At 38.6% G+C, this 14861-nt stretch overlaps 1 protein-coding gene across 2 annotated transcripts; it reads right to left on the bottom strand.

Annotated features, from left to right (window-relative positions):
* Positions 1 to 105: 105 nt before the first annotated feature.
* On the bottom strand, positions 106 to 11809 carry lbhl (LBH regulator of WNT signaling pathway, like). Of its 2 annotated transcripts, none has more exons than XM_079620564.1 (4): positions 11424 to 11809; positions 3669 to 3744; positions 1721 to 2000; positions 106 to 1078 (listed from the first exon to the last, which is right to left on the bottom strand). In XM_079620564.1, exons 1-4 carry the CDS (start codon positions 11543 to 11545, stop codon positions 1008 to 1010), a joined length of 549 nt encoding a protein of 182 aa, XP_079476690.1. In that variant the 5' UTR covers positions 11546 to 11809; the 3' UTR covers positions 106 to 1007. The 2 variants fall into 2 exon arrangements, with proteins under 2 accessions (XP_079476690.1, XP_079476691.1); XM_079620565.1 differs by lacking the exon at positions 11424 to 11809 and adding an exon at positions 9097 to 9202 and having other exon boundaries at positions 171 to 1078.
* Between the last annotated feature and the right edge of the window lie 3052 nt (positions 11810 to 14861).

Raw genomic sequence — 14861 nt, forward strand, 5'->3', positions numbered from 1 at the left:
TTAAAGCAGTCGGTGGCTAAAACGTTTAATAGAGGAATCCTTCAGAACTGGAACTGAGAGGGATGCTGTCAATCACGGCATTTGAGATTTGATTTGTTTGTTTTGTTTTTTCTTTCATTAATATTATTGTATTGTGATTGAATTGTTAGAGACAACTACAAACTTATTTTCAGTAGTGACACTGATGTATTTTATTGCTTTAAAATGTCCGCATTTGATAATAACCATTTGAGGAAAAACATTGTATACATATTGCAAAGAGAAATGCTTCACAAAGTTGCTTTGGAAAACATTACACAAAGTAAAACTGGTGTGTTTTCAGTTTGGTGTAAACCATACACAATACACTGCACTGTTTGAAGCTTTTTCAGAGGTGCACTTGATGGTTAAAATGTAATTTGGACATTTAAGTCACCTTTATTTAGCGCTTTATACAGTACAGACATGACTGAAATACATCAACTCAAAAACTGACGTGGGGAAAAGAAAAGGGGGACGGATACGGTACAAAATTAATCTTTTCTTTCAAAACATTGAAAAAAAAAAACATTCTTTCAACTTCTCCATTGAGTGTGTAACGTCACAAAAATTTTCCTTCCTCTTTCACAGGATTTTTCCAGATAAAGGGGAATGTGAAAATGCTGACTGGTTTAAACATACCGAAACTAATTTTAGCAATTAAAAAAGACACAACTGTGGAGACACGTTCCTAAAGTAATGGGAAAAGAACTGAAAAGCAGTAAAGTAACCTATGATGATGAGCTACTATTTTATTTACAATATATATGTGCATGATGACTACAGTCTTCACAAGTTGCCGTCGCTCTTTGCTATACTAAAAGTGTCAGTTGAATCTTGTGTTAGTGCGCGACCACAGTTAGGCCACGATCGGAGTCGCATGGTCCAACCAGTTCTTCTGTGAGCCGCTGCTCAGGAAAGCGTCCTACACTCATTAACATGAGATGTGGCAGCACAGGTTCAACATGTCGCGATCTAAAGTCCGTTCGTCAGTTCAGAGCTGAAGCACTCTCTGGAGGAAGAGTTGGGGTGTCGTCCCTAAAGTCGTCCGTTTGAAGATCTACAGACAGACGGATAGACGGAGATAGAAAATGAAACAAACCTAAAACAAATATAAACAAGCAAATTCTCTCATGTGAAAGGAACTGAAAATGAGCATTGCACTAGTAATGTATACATAATGAGTAACCCTCTGTGATCGTGCAGTTCTTTAAGAAGTCAAAAACTCTTGGTGTTGCATCAAAACACCCATTTTCACGCTAGTGGCTAACGCTAGAGGCTGCGGTCTTTGAGCGAGTCGAAGAGGACCGGTACCTCCTCGGTTAATTGTAATAAAAAAAATTAGCAAACAGCCTTCCCTGCAAATGAAAGCCCCCATATACCAGAAAACCATAACAATGATGACAATGTGTCAATCACAAATCACAACATGTAAATAGGAAAATGTTGGCGTTATTTTGTCACTTATTGTGAGCAGTATGCTAGCTGGAGCCATTTACCTCCAGTCTTTGTGCTAAGCTAGGCTAGCGGCGGTGGGTGCGTCAGATAGAGTTACGGTACACATGGAGATGAGAAGGGTGTGTAGGGACTTATCTAACTCTGGGGGTGAATAAGCAAAAAGTCGCCGTGTTCCTTTAACAACAAACCGTTTCGTGTTGGCCTAGTTCTTGTTCTGAATGGTTGTGAAAGCTGTTGTAAGTACCTAACAGAGAAGTGGTCTGCTGGGGGTTTTCGATGACAGAGCTCTCTTCTTCATCCTCCCCCCAGTCGGCGATGTTAGCCGGTGGGATGCACTGCTCCAAGAACAGGTCTTCATCTTCATCGAAGTCCATGTCTTCCGGGGGCCAGCGCAGCTCCCCGCTCTCCACCTCGCTGACATCGGTCGGCTCCACCACGATGGACGGCAGGCGCTCCTTCCCCTGGGGCACGCAGGTCAGCGTGCCTTCAGTGCTCAAAACTACTTCTACTGGATCTGGGAAGATCTGCACAATAAAGGATAAAGAGAGGGGACAATATAAGAAGGAGACATCTTTAGTCATGAATAGTGTTTGCACAAAAGGGGTTCCTGTTTGAGGTTGCTTCCGGACGGTCAAAGTGACTGATGAAAGCTCAACACCATTGTGAAATTTTGGTGCGTGATTAACATTCATGCCACTCTTGCTTAAAAACTAGTGAGGGAACCAGTTATTATTTTCAAAGAAAACTAAATGTGGATAAGCATTGCAACAACATAACCACATTATTAATGCAATATGTGGCTTTTAAGTCCCCAAATGAGATTTAAAGCTGAGGTGAACAACTAGTGGCACCAAATGGAAATGCAAAACAGTCTCCAAACAGTTTTCCCCTTATTGTTTGCACAAACAGATACAGTAGTCCCGCCTCAAACTCATGTCATTGGCTGTTGATAATGCTGGACCACGTAATTATTGATATAAAAAATTATGATTTTTACTAGTAAGAATAAGTAAAATTGGAATTTCAACTAGTAAGAAATCAATTCCTGATATCAACAATTGAATTTGAATGGCAGCCTATGGTGACATTTAACTAGTGAAAATACAATTACAGATATCAAAAAATAACATTTTTACGAGATGTATTCCTGCGTGTGATGAAGTCATTGTTGATGTCAAGAATTATCATTGTTACTTGTGGAAATGTAATTCCTGATATAAAAAAATACCATTGTTACTGCTGAAAATGTAATGGTATACTGGTAATGATAAAATGTCGAAACTGTTGTTGCAGGAGCAGCCACACTGAGGCTCAAAACTTCTGTTTAATTTAGTTCAATTTGATCGCAATGGTCATTAATCGGCTGTTGGTGAACCTGTCGAACATATTTTGCCCCTGGATCAGAGGATTCTTTTAGGATTAGCAAATTTAGTCTCAGACGGTAGCCTGGTTGACACCAGACCCTTCTCAGTTGAAACTGAGAGTGGGTCTGGGGAAGGTTCATTCACAGCCCATTTCCAAAGGGATGCGCGTCACCAACGGACGTCGCTCAAATGCCTCTGGACGCAATTGGATAGACCTAAAACCAATCAGAGCGATCGTCATCGTGTAAAGCCCGCCTCAACGTTTGTGATTGGCCACGATTTGGAAGGATTAGAAATGGGCTTGAATGGGCTCTTGGCCAGACGGACTGGCAGAGCAAATCTTTTTCAGACTGCCAATTCACAGTCAAAATCGTCCAGTGTGCACCAGGCTTAAAAATAATTGACCCATTGCATTTATTAATCAATTTGCCACTGGACAAATCACATGTGGAAGTAACCAATGAACTTTCGACTGAATTTTAAGACACACCCCAGCATTAGAACTAGCTACATCATAGACTCAAGTAAAAAGCAGAAGAGCAAAAAAAGAGATTGCTACATCCTAGGCTGTGTCACCAAAGATAAATATGCCTTACATGACTAGGCGACTTTAGTATACAAACTTGTCATCCAGCAGAGTTTGTGCATCCTTTGGTGGCTTTTTTTTATGTGATTTGTGGCCTAAAGTTTTGTAACGTGTGACTTTAAATATTAAAAATGTAAATATTATATTAAATATAATATTTAAATGTTGGCTAAAATAAAAAAGTAAATATGTACAATCAAACTTCATAGAAAAGATAAAAGTATGACAGATGGGTTTGATACCTGGAAGGGCAGTCTGTCCCCTTTTCTCTGTGCTGGAAACTCATCCATGGCCTGGGCTTCTGGGTACCCCATCCCTCTGTTATAGTGACATCACGGAATATGGAAAAATAAAATAAATGTAAAAGTTTGGAATAGCAATGAAACAGTCTCAGATCCTACTTCTCATTGCTCTTTAATATACTATACCCACTAGGACTGTAAATGACTATGCTACAATTCAGCCACAGTCTTTATGAGTGAGTATGCATGATTTACTGCACTGATTCATTCAATAACGCAGATTCATTCAGGAACGAAACACCGCCACTGTGTTTTACGTGGAGGCCGTGTGTCCACCAAAGGTTTACTTTGTGTTTTCTGCTGAAAACGCCGAGCTGTGAGCGCATGAGAGCGTTTTGGCAGCGCAGCGTTTTTTCATTTGAGACGCTTCGTTGCTATGATGATACAGAATATCTCCGGCACAGATTTTGTTCGGTTAGCTCTGCTGGTTGATGTCGTTGTACAGAAAGAATGTTGTGACAGTTGGTCGGTGTGGTATTAGTCCCACCCCTCCTCCACTGTGATTGGTCGGTTGGGTAAAAAGTGACAGTGATTAGCGCAGTGTTTTACCCGCTCAGCGCTGCAGTGAAAGCGTTCAGCGCTTCAGCGTGAAAAAAACGCTCAGCGCCTTGCCGTTTTAAAAACGCGGCGCTCCCATTGAAAACAATTGAAAAAACACGCCAGCCGCATGAAAAAACACTTTGGTGGACACACGGCCTTAGTCTTTAATTATGGCTTTGACATCGTTTGGAATTATTGCAGTTGGTGGAGCAGAAATACACAAAGTAAATGGCAATATTGGGTCTAAAATGTAAAAACATTTTGTTTATCAACTTTTGTATGAATATGTTTGAATATCACCTGCGGAACAACACCCTTGCTTGTGTTATATTCATTTTAGTCATTTTTCATTAGCAGCAGATTGGATAAGAGCATTGCATTATGGGTCATCACCACAGCGGATATGAAAACTACTTACAGAACACTGTTTTTTTATTGTTTGTAAAACAACATGCATAATGCTATTCTAAACAGCTAAAGGTTAGCAGGAAGGAAGAAGTGATGAATGAGACTTTATCAGTGACTATCGGAAAATTATCTGTACCGGTAGTTTATTTTCCAATGCAGTGGTGAAATTCTCTAAAAAGTTATGCAAGTAAATGTGTAGGTGTTTTTCAACTTTGGTTGACTCATGTCGTAACCTCTCTGGGGTTGATTTTTATGAAAACAAACATTTTATCATTTATTTTAAAGATTTTCCATGCCTTCATCATTTATTATTGCTATTTTAAAAGCCTTTAATGTAAAGATGTTAATGTTTTACCCCTGATCCAGACATTTAATGATAAGACTATGAAAATTCATATAATCACTAGGACTGTAAATGACTATGCTAGTGCATTAATGATGGGCTAATGTAGAATAGCAGCAAGTTTGGACGCTTTCTGAAGGTTACATCATTACGCTAGTAGGTGGCGGCAACTGTCTTTATAACTGATTGATTCAACCAATACTTCAAAAAACTGCTTCATTCGAGAACAAAATTAAGGGCCTGAATTCGGAATAGTAACATGCAATTCTTACAGTTGCTAGCTAGCTAGTACTATATCTTAAGCTTTATCTGGTGTAAATAGTATTACTATTTACAATTCAGCCACAGTCTTTATGAGTGAGTATGCATGATTTACTGCACTGATTCATTCAATAACGCAGATTCATTCAGGAACGAAACACCGCCACTGTGTTTTACGTGGAGGCCGTGTGTCCACCAAAGGTTTACTTTGTGTTTTCTGCTGAAAACGCCGAGCTGTGAGCGCATGAGAGCGTTTTGGCAGCGCAGCGTTTTTTCATTTGAGACGCTTCGTTGCTATGATGATACAGAATATCTCCGGCACAGATTTTGTTCGGTTAGCTCTGCTGGTTGATGTCGTTGTACAGAAAGAATGTTGTGACAGTTGGTCGGTGTGGTATTAGTCCCACCCCTCCTCCACTGTGATTGGTCGGTTGGGTAAAAAGTGACAGTGATTAGCGCAGTGTTTTACCTGCTCAGCGCTGCAGTGAAAGCGTTCAGCGCTTCAGCGTGAAAAAAACGCTCAGCGCCTTGTCGTTTTAAAAAACGCGGCGCTCCCATTGAAAACAATTGAAAAAACACGCCAGCCGCATGAAAAAACACTTTGGTGGACACACGGCCTTAGTCTTTAATTATGGCTTTGACATCGTTTGGAATTATTGCAGTTGGTGGAGCAGAAATACACAAAGTAAATGGCAATATAGGGTATATGTCGAACGTCGCATTACGAAACCGGAAAACAGAACGCATCGCTTCCGGTTCAGGTCTTTTGTATGTGCTTCATGCATTTTTTTACTGTTTTACTCAAGATAACTTAAAAGGAGCGAGCAAAGATGATCATAACCAATGTCCCTCGCATGTGAAGATCGATATTTAAAAGTAAAAAAAAAAAAATCTTCACACTAACGTTAAGATATTTAAATAGAATAAAACGCCAATAACAAAGTGAGATAGGTAGGTTAGCTGATTACCTTAAAATTCCATAGATATCGGCGTCAGTTCATACGGCTGTTAACACTTTCTATGACAAGCGGATGCGATGAGACCAGGTTTCCGGTTTCGTCATGCGACGTTCGACATATACCCTATTGGGTCTAAAATGTAAAAACATTTTGTTTATCAACTTTTGTATGAATATGTTTGAATATCACTTGTGGAACAACACCCTTGCTTTTGTTATATTGGCATGCAACGGTATTGCGATAGTCTTTTCTCCCTATTGTGACGTATATTCGAGTGAAACGGCTTCTTGAGCAATAAAAAAATGGAGGGCGGGACTTGATTTTGTCTGTGGGGAATTGATTGGGTGGTTGTGGTTTGCTATTGGTGGATCTCATGTGAGTGACAGGTTGCCCCGCCCTCATCATCAGAGAAGAGAAGAGAAGAGATGCTGCAAGAGGGAGGGGAGGACATTTTGATTAAAGATTACAAGGGACATGAATTAAAAAATAAATCTAAGAAACAAGGCGGTCTGTTAGTGTGGCCTATGTAGGATTCTCTAATCGCAGTTGCTCCCAGGTGACCTGTGACTAATCGTTCCACTCTCAAACCCCTGCTGAACGCCCGGATTACAATGCTTATAACAGACAGCCAGTGACCGATTATATCAAAATGGATTATGTTCTCATATAGTCATTTTTCATTAGCAGCAGATTGGATAAGAGCATTGCATTATGGGTCATCACCACTGCAGATATGAAAACTACTTACAGAACAATGTTTTTTTATTGTTTGTAAAACAACATGCATTATGCAACTCAGAACAGTGATATTGCTGCATGTCACATGATATCATGTTGATGGTGAGTGGCATCCAGTTATAATCTTGGAAATAAATACCGTTATTTTGCTTTTAAATCCAATTTTGTGTTAAAATGTCTTGCTGCATTTCAAACAAATAAAGAAAAGATCACGGCTGTTATTAATTCTGGTTCATTTTTTTACAGTATGGAATGTCAAGTTGAGAGCATTGCATTGTGGGATATATATTCTGTGCAGTGAGTATTTAATCACAATCAAATATGTATGACATGCTCAAATATTGTTTTTCAATACACTCTGCTGAAAAGGCAAAATTGGCAAATGCTTTTATCCAAAAAGTCTTCCACTGCATTAAAAAAAACAATGCTTTTTGCAGCCAGATGTTGAGGTTATGGGACTAACTGGACCATGCTGAAACCTTGGTCATCTGGGTATTCAGTGCATACAGAGAATTTCTAACCTCAGTTCTGCAAATACGTATGCTATTCTAAACAGCTAAAGGTTAGCAGGAAGGAAGAAGTGATGAATGAGACTTTTTCAGTGACTATCGGAACACTATCTGTACCGGTAGTTTATTTTGCAATGCAGTGGTAAAATTCTCTAAAAAGTTATGCAAGTAAATGTGTAGGTGTTTTTCAACTTTGGTTGACTCATGTTGTAACCTCTCTGGGGTTGATTTTATCATTTATTTTAAAGATTTTCCATGCCTTCATCATTTATTATTGCTATTTTAAAAGCCTTTAATGTAAAGACGTTAATGTTTTACCCCTGATCCAGACATTTAATGATAAGACTATGAAAATTCATATAATCACTACATGCTCATCAGTGTGAACCAGGGGTGTCCAATCCTGGATCTGGAGGGCCAGAATCCTGCAGAGTTTAACTCTAACCAGCTCGGACTGAGCGTTAACAAAACAGGGTTCATAAACTGTCTAAATATGTTCACCATGGTCCATTTCTGTATATAATAAAATGTATAAACTATAAATGAATCGCATCTTAGTAAGCCAACATTTGAATCAATTTCACACTTGGTTTGGTTGAATTAAAACAAACCCTGCCGTGAATGCTCTGTTAGTGTGGTTCAAAGGACAGAATGCTCAAACATATTGTTTTTTCCTCATCATAGTTGCGATGTTGCCCATCACAGTTCAGTATATCAGAACCGCCTGCCTCACAGCAGATCTTCGTTTGTGTGTGTTAAAATGAAAAAAAGTGTTTGCAAATGCCATTTATGGATTTACTTTGTTTCTGTATACTTGTTTTTTTCACACTTCATCTATATCAACGTTGTGGTTCATTCAAACCTTTTCTCGTACATAGCCTACTGTACACACACAGTTCATAGTATATAAGCTGAAGGCTTTCAATAAAGATTTGACTTTGAACGAACTACACTTCTGTGTCTGCGTCATTCTTGGTCCCTGAGAGGTAGCCTTATTGGCTCTTGATTTGACATCGATTCGAAAGTAGGCCTACATGTCAATTTTTCTTAAGGAAAACAATCTCTCAACTAATGCTATAAACTATTAAATGAACCCTGTCAGTTGGGGCATAATATTAATGGTTAAAATTAACAAAAGAGTCAAAATTATTAAATTAAGTTGCTATTTATTTTAAGGCTAATAAACACTCAAATAAAAACTTTTAACGTTTAAACTTAAAACATTTACATGGTGGCTGTCATTAAACCGTTTTCATGACGGATTTATTCAAATTAAAATGTTAGTGATGCTCCATGCTTTCATTATTTAAGTAAATATAATTAATATGTAATATAGTACATATTTAGGCTAAATATATGTACTATATTACATATTAATTAGTCTAAATAATTTAGCAAAATCCTTTCTTTTTTTGTAGTTGACTTGACTTGTAGCAGAGCCCTTATTAGACATTCTCTGCTTGTAGTTTTTCCTGAGGTAACGTTACGTTTTGACATGAGCTGATTTATTGACGTCTTTCCGCGGTTCAAACACTGATTGGGCAATTGCATGAGTCATGAGACACGATACATTTCAGTAAGTTGTACTTTTTCTATCAACATAGGCCTACCTTCTAACAATCATTCATGTTTACTTCGTGCTTTAACCATCGCCAGTAGGCTTTAACTAGTGAAGCGGAAGTGATGATCGTTATGGTTTCAAGTCACGTGCCCCTTTACCTGAAGCACTACAGCGATCTGTCCCGTTTATATACTGTCTATGGATCTGTCATATAACGGTAGGCCTATTTATTGTTTGCATGACTGATATATAATTGACAACATTTTGAAAGCCGAAACTTTGTTTCATATAAAAAATGATTAAGTAGGCTAGGCCTACAAAGCTTATTGCGATTATTGGATACAAAGGCTGAGGCTGAGAGTTTCAGATATAAAAAAAAAAGTAAAAAAGTGCAAAACTTACCACGAAAGATTAGCATAACGAATAAAAATATTGGTTGATCAAAATCAATAGATAGATAGATAGATAGATAGATATATACTGTAATAATCCTTCACATAAATTAGATTTGTGTCTTTAAAGGATAGGTCATTTTAAAATTATTTTTGTCCTTCATGTTCCAAATCTGTTTATTTTCTCCCAGAGGGGCTTGACAGGGATTAAGGAAGCCTGAAGACCTGTATCATAAATGTGTGTGTGTGTGTGTGTGTGTGTGTCAGCTTAAGGCATCAGAGACCAGGAAGTATAGTAAAATGAAGGTCAACTCTCTCTGAAAAACCACAACCTGTTTACAGCTCTTCTTCACTCTATCAAAATGATAAAGTATCAGAATCTAACACCTGATGTTCTTAACTTTACTTAACATTTCCATCGTTCTCTCTAGGCCAGAAGTAGATCACATGACATAGGGATAACGTAGCTAAAAGGGTTTCATTCTGTTATAATGACTAGCTTACTGAACATTTATCCCGACATTACTTTTCCATATTCTGTTTGTTTTCTTTCAGTCAGTTCATCAAAAGAGGTCACTTCATCACTGCTTTCACTGTTTGTGAAACAACCGTTTTTTCACACAAACCTTTGGAGGTCACTTATCTGCTAATGTCTGACGACAGCTGCCTAGCAGTTAGCGGTGTAATCCTGCCTGCTCCTGCTGCCTGCGGTAAGTCATTAACAAGCTAACGGAACAGATTTCTCTCCGGCACGAGGCAGCAGTGCTATCGACAGGTTAGCTCACAGATTGAGGACACACGTCTCTTATTCAGCAGCTGGATATTACCACACCTTTACGCCCATAACATACATGATCACTCATCATTTTGTGGTCATTTAGAGCAACTAGCACATATTATAACTATAACCGATAATATGGTAAACGCAGTTTGATTAAACTGAGAGAATGGCACTAAAATTATACTGTCACCCCAAAATGATCATACGTTTCTGTAGCTCACTTTGATATTCAGAGAATACAAAAGCACTATAAGCACTTTGAAGATGCTCTAAGTTTGTGTAATAAAATAAAAGTGGAAAAAATGAGCAGCACATATCAGCATATCAGCAGCTTCACAGAAAACCTTCATGCCTTATAGTCGTATTTAGCAGATTAGAGCTGAGTGATGATAGTTTACATGTTGCGATGATACAAGCAATCAACAGTTGCTATACATAGTATATATTGCTTTATGTGAGAATACTGGATAAAGTTGGACATACCTAAAAACTATAATCAACTTTATATAAAGAGCTGTGCGATAATATAGTAACTTTTTGTGATGAAATAAAAAATTATGCAGTAGAGATTTGCTATATAGTATTTATTGGTTTACGTAAGTGTACTGTAAATGCAAATAAAGTTAGATTTAATTTGATCCAACTTTATATAGAGCTGTGCGATAATACAGTTTGCAATGATATAAACAATCACGCCAATATTTCCTGTACAGAATGCAGGTAAACTAGGATGTACTATGTATTAAGCTTTTAACATATCACAGAGATATCACAATATATATTGTATTGTATGTATTTATTTAGTTTTTTACAGTAAAATCTGGCTAGCCTGAAATGTACCAGAAAAAACGATGATGTTTCGGGCATTATGGGGTGGACTTTTTACAACTGCACATTTTTCATATTTTATAGCCTACCTACTTGTTTAAATTAAATTTTTACTGTAAAAATGTATACGTGTTGTATATAAATTTTAATTATAAATTCAATTTCCCTTGAAACTGACATAATTTACAGTGAAAAGCTAAATCATCGTCTGTTGACAAACATGCCATTAAGCTATAAATCCAGCGTATCTACCACGTTTTAGGCCTAAATGCATTAGTATAAGTGTTTGTCCCCTATTACATATTTCCAGCACAAGCCATCTGTTCAGTCTTGCACAAACACACACACATACACAGAATATGTATGGTGTCCTACCCGTCTGTGGGAAGGCAGTCGTCCTCCTGGGCGCTGCAGAGCTCCACGCTGCCCAGGCCTGGGATGATAATAGGGGGCAGAGAGGGGCAGGTCCCACAGCACTGCCCCTCCACAGGCCCCATCGGGGGGCACCGTCCGTCCAGCGCGAAGCCTGAGAGCGCACTGCACAATGAAGGCCTGCAACCCTAGGCTTAATGGCAGGCACAATAGGAAAAACACTGCAAGCTGATACTCCAACCGAACACTGAGATGTCACAGCACATCAGGCAGTCATGTCCCTCTATGATTGCCTGACTGTCTTTATCCTAAACTCGTCTCCTCTCTCCCTCTCTCTCTCTCTCTCTCGCTCTCCCCTCCTGAGCAGAGGAGAAAGGCTTTATAGAAGAGCTGGATTAGTGTCTGTGTCGATTAGTATGGCGGGGCCGGTGACGTAAGGGCATGATCCGGCCTGGCACACGCTCCAGGTGTGCACTCACTAGCTAGTGTGGATCTAATGTCGGTCCGATGCTACCTAACTTCAGAATTGGCTTTCTTAAACATGCATGTCACTCTGTGCAATTTCACTAGATAAAATATAAAATATCCTTCTCACCAGATCTGGACTGTTCTGGGTATTAAGTTGCATTTAGGTTGCGAGAGGTTAGATATATATAGCTTGAGATCAGGCATTTGTCCCTACACTTACACTGATTAGATGAGTGCGAGTGCGCACTAATCCGAAACAAACACTTCTTAACTGGCCCGGGAGCAATTTAAGACCCTCAGACTAAACCTGGTTCCCGAACCAAACAGATATTATAAGTGTGGAGACTAAAGAGATGTATTAGCAGTAATCAGACAACCTTGCTTTTGATCAGAAATGCTGTGCCACTTCCTTTACGATATCGCTTTTTTAATATTCAGCACAAAACAAAAATAGCAGCAGAACTAAACCGGAATAGTTGCGAGATAAACAAGCTTGACATAGTTTTGAGGGTGGAGGGTTTCGTCATTGCAGATTCAGCAGACTAAATACGTTTTTACGGGATTACTAATTATTACCATGAATCACTAGTAGCATGAATTATGATAATATACTTCATTTTTCTAGAGCTTTTTCTCTAGTGGAATTATAAGTTTGTGAAGAATCACTTCATGCTGGTTTTGTTTGTTGCTGTATTTCTTGAACCAGTGTTCAAACATTTGGGGTTGGCAAGATATTTTTCTAAATGCTTTTGAAAGTGTCTCTTATGCTTAAGGGCTGCGTTTATATCATCAAAAATACAGTAAAAGCACTAATATTATGAAATATTATTACAATTTCAAATGACTGTTTTCTATTTGAATATATTTAAAAATGTAGGCTAATTTATTCCTATGATGTAAAGCTGAATTTTCAGCATAATTACTCAAGTCTTCAGTGTCACATGACCCTTCAGAAATCATTCTAATATGCTAAAAAAAAACATTATTTATATTATTATAAACATAAACATTATAACTATTATCAGGATTTTTCCGTTTTTCAGGATTCTTTAGGAATAGAAAGTTCAAAGGAACAGCATTTATTTGACATATAAATCAGTGCTGAATAAAGATATTAATTTGTATCAAAATAATAACAAAAACAATTATAATTCTGTTTTAGTTTGCCAAATAAAACATAATTTTTAAAAGCCAAACAGGCAAGCAAGACTATGCAGAGAGAAAAAACTTCTCAAATTTCTGTTCTCATTTTTGTCATGCACTATTGCTGGATTGGATGCAGGATCTACTAGACTTTCATGTAATGGGATTGAGTGTCACTGGACCATGATGAGGTTAGATCGCCCCCTGGTGAAAACACTTCACTTGTCGTGTCTGTCCACACACAAGTAAAACTAATTTTTTATACATGATATGATCATGATAATATCACGACAGGCATGTGGAAACGCATTTAACGAAATTACACACATGTATTCGCATGCACAGCATCCCCACATAATGTGACTCACAGGTTTTGGAAAAACATTTGACATTTTTATTCTGTTGAAAGAGGTTGTGTGTTTGTATGTGGGGTTCGTGCCATATCCTGCCATTTATAATTGCCATTTCAGCCGTTATTTGCAACATGTTTTGAGTGGACACAGACACTGGATGATTAGTGATGTCCACCAGAAGCTGCCAAATTACCTCATCTTTCTGATGTTAAGAAAATATTCTGCACCAGAACCGGCTGATTGCTGCATCTGAAGGCCATATGTCACAATCTCTCCCAGAATATCCTTCAGCCAGTTCCAGAAGCGTGTAAATCACTCTCTTGGCTCATGTGTGTCACTTCTCTATTCAGTTGGAAGGAGTGGATAATATATTTTTATAATGTTCTCTGAATGGGAACTAATCATGTTGTCCTGCTATCTGTGACCAGGAGGAGGCGCCTTTGTCTGTATGTTTCTCCTGGATTATCATCACAGGCCCTGTCCCAAATGGCACACTCCGGACTTGTGGACTTCCTCAGAGTCCACACTTTGGTGACGTCATGTAGTGCAGACTTATAGGGCCCTTGGCACGAGTCCACGAGGGCGCATTGAGAGGTATTTTTGGGACAGACTCGATCGCCACGCCGGAAATAGGAAGACGGTCCGGTTGTTGTATAAATATTATATTTCTACATTTACATATGACTCAGTAAAGCCCTGACATTCGGTTATATTTATTTAATGAATCATAATGCTATCGTAGCCTATTATTCAGTGCGCTATTTATGTTTATATTTATGTTTGAGACATCAACCACTGGTTGATGATCATAATGTTTGTATAAACTGTAGGTAATAACTGGTAAAATGTACACATAGGTCATAAAAACCATAATGATATTTACACTTAAATATTTTCTTATCATCCATGTTAACGTGAGCGAAAGCTCCTCCCATTCGTTGTCTGATTGGCCTTTCGCAAATTCGCAAGGATTCCTGGGTAGTTAAAGTGCGTGAAGCCTGCATCTATGCGGGCTTCGCGGAAGACCGCTTCAAGGGTACAAAGGGGGCGCTGCTGAGCACACTTCAGAGCGTTAAAATGATGAATGGGACGGTCTACGGACTCGTAGACTCAGCGAGCACGCGCAATTTAAGTCCACGAGACCGAAAGTCCACATGAAGTGCGCCATTTGGGACAGGGCCACAGAAGTTAAAATACTAGAAGATCTTACATGACTAGTTAACTCCAGAATAAACATTTCCTGATAATTTACTCACGCCCATGTCATCCATGATGTTCATGTCTTCCTTTCTTCAGTCTGAAACTAATCAAGGTTTTTGAGGAAAACATTCCAGGATTTTTCTCCATATAGTGGACTTCAACAGGGACCAATGGGTTGCACCGTTTCCACCTGATGGACAATAATGAGTGAAAAAAATCCCACACATTCCCAGTGAAATAGCAACCAAAGCCATGTATCTTCTTGAGGTCGGGCTCT

Source organism: Phoxinus phoxinus (assembly GCF_949152265.1).
Source record: "Phoxinus phoxinus genome assembly, chromosome: 8".
In the NCBI taxonomy this organism is placed as follows: domain Eukaryota; kingdom Metazoa; phylum Chordata; class Actinopteri; order Cypriniformes; family Leuciscidae; genus Phoxinus; species Phoxinus phoxinus.

Excerpts from the sequence above, each read along its gene's own strand:
- lbhl (XM_079620564.1), bottom strand. The coding sequence starts at position 11,545 with ATGGGGCCTGTGGAGGGGCAGTGCTGTGGGACCTGCCCCTCTCTGCCC. Across the intron at positions 3,745-11,423 it reads GACTGCCTTCCCACAGACGG|AGGGATGGGGTACCCAGAAG; the intron begins GTAGGACACCAT and ends TCACTATAACAG. Across the intron at positions 1,079-1,720 it reads GCAGACCACTTCTCTGTTAG|ATCTTCAAACGGACGACTTT; the intron begins GTACTTACAACA and ends GTCTGTCTGTAG.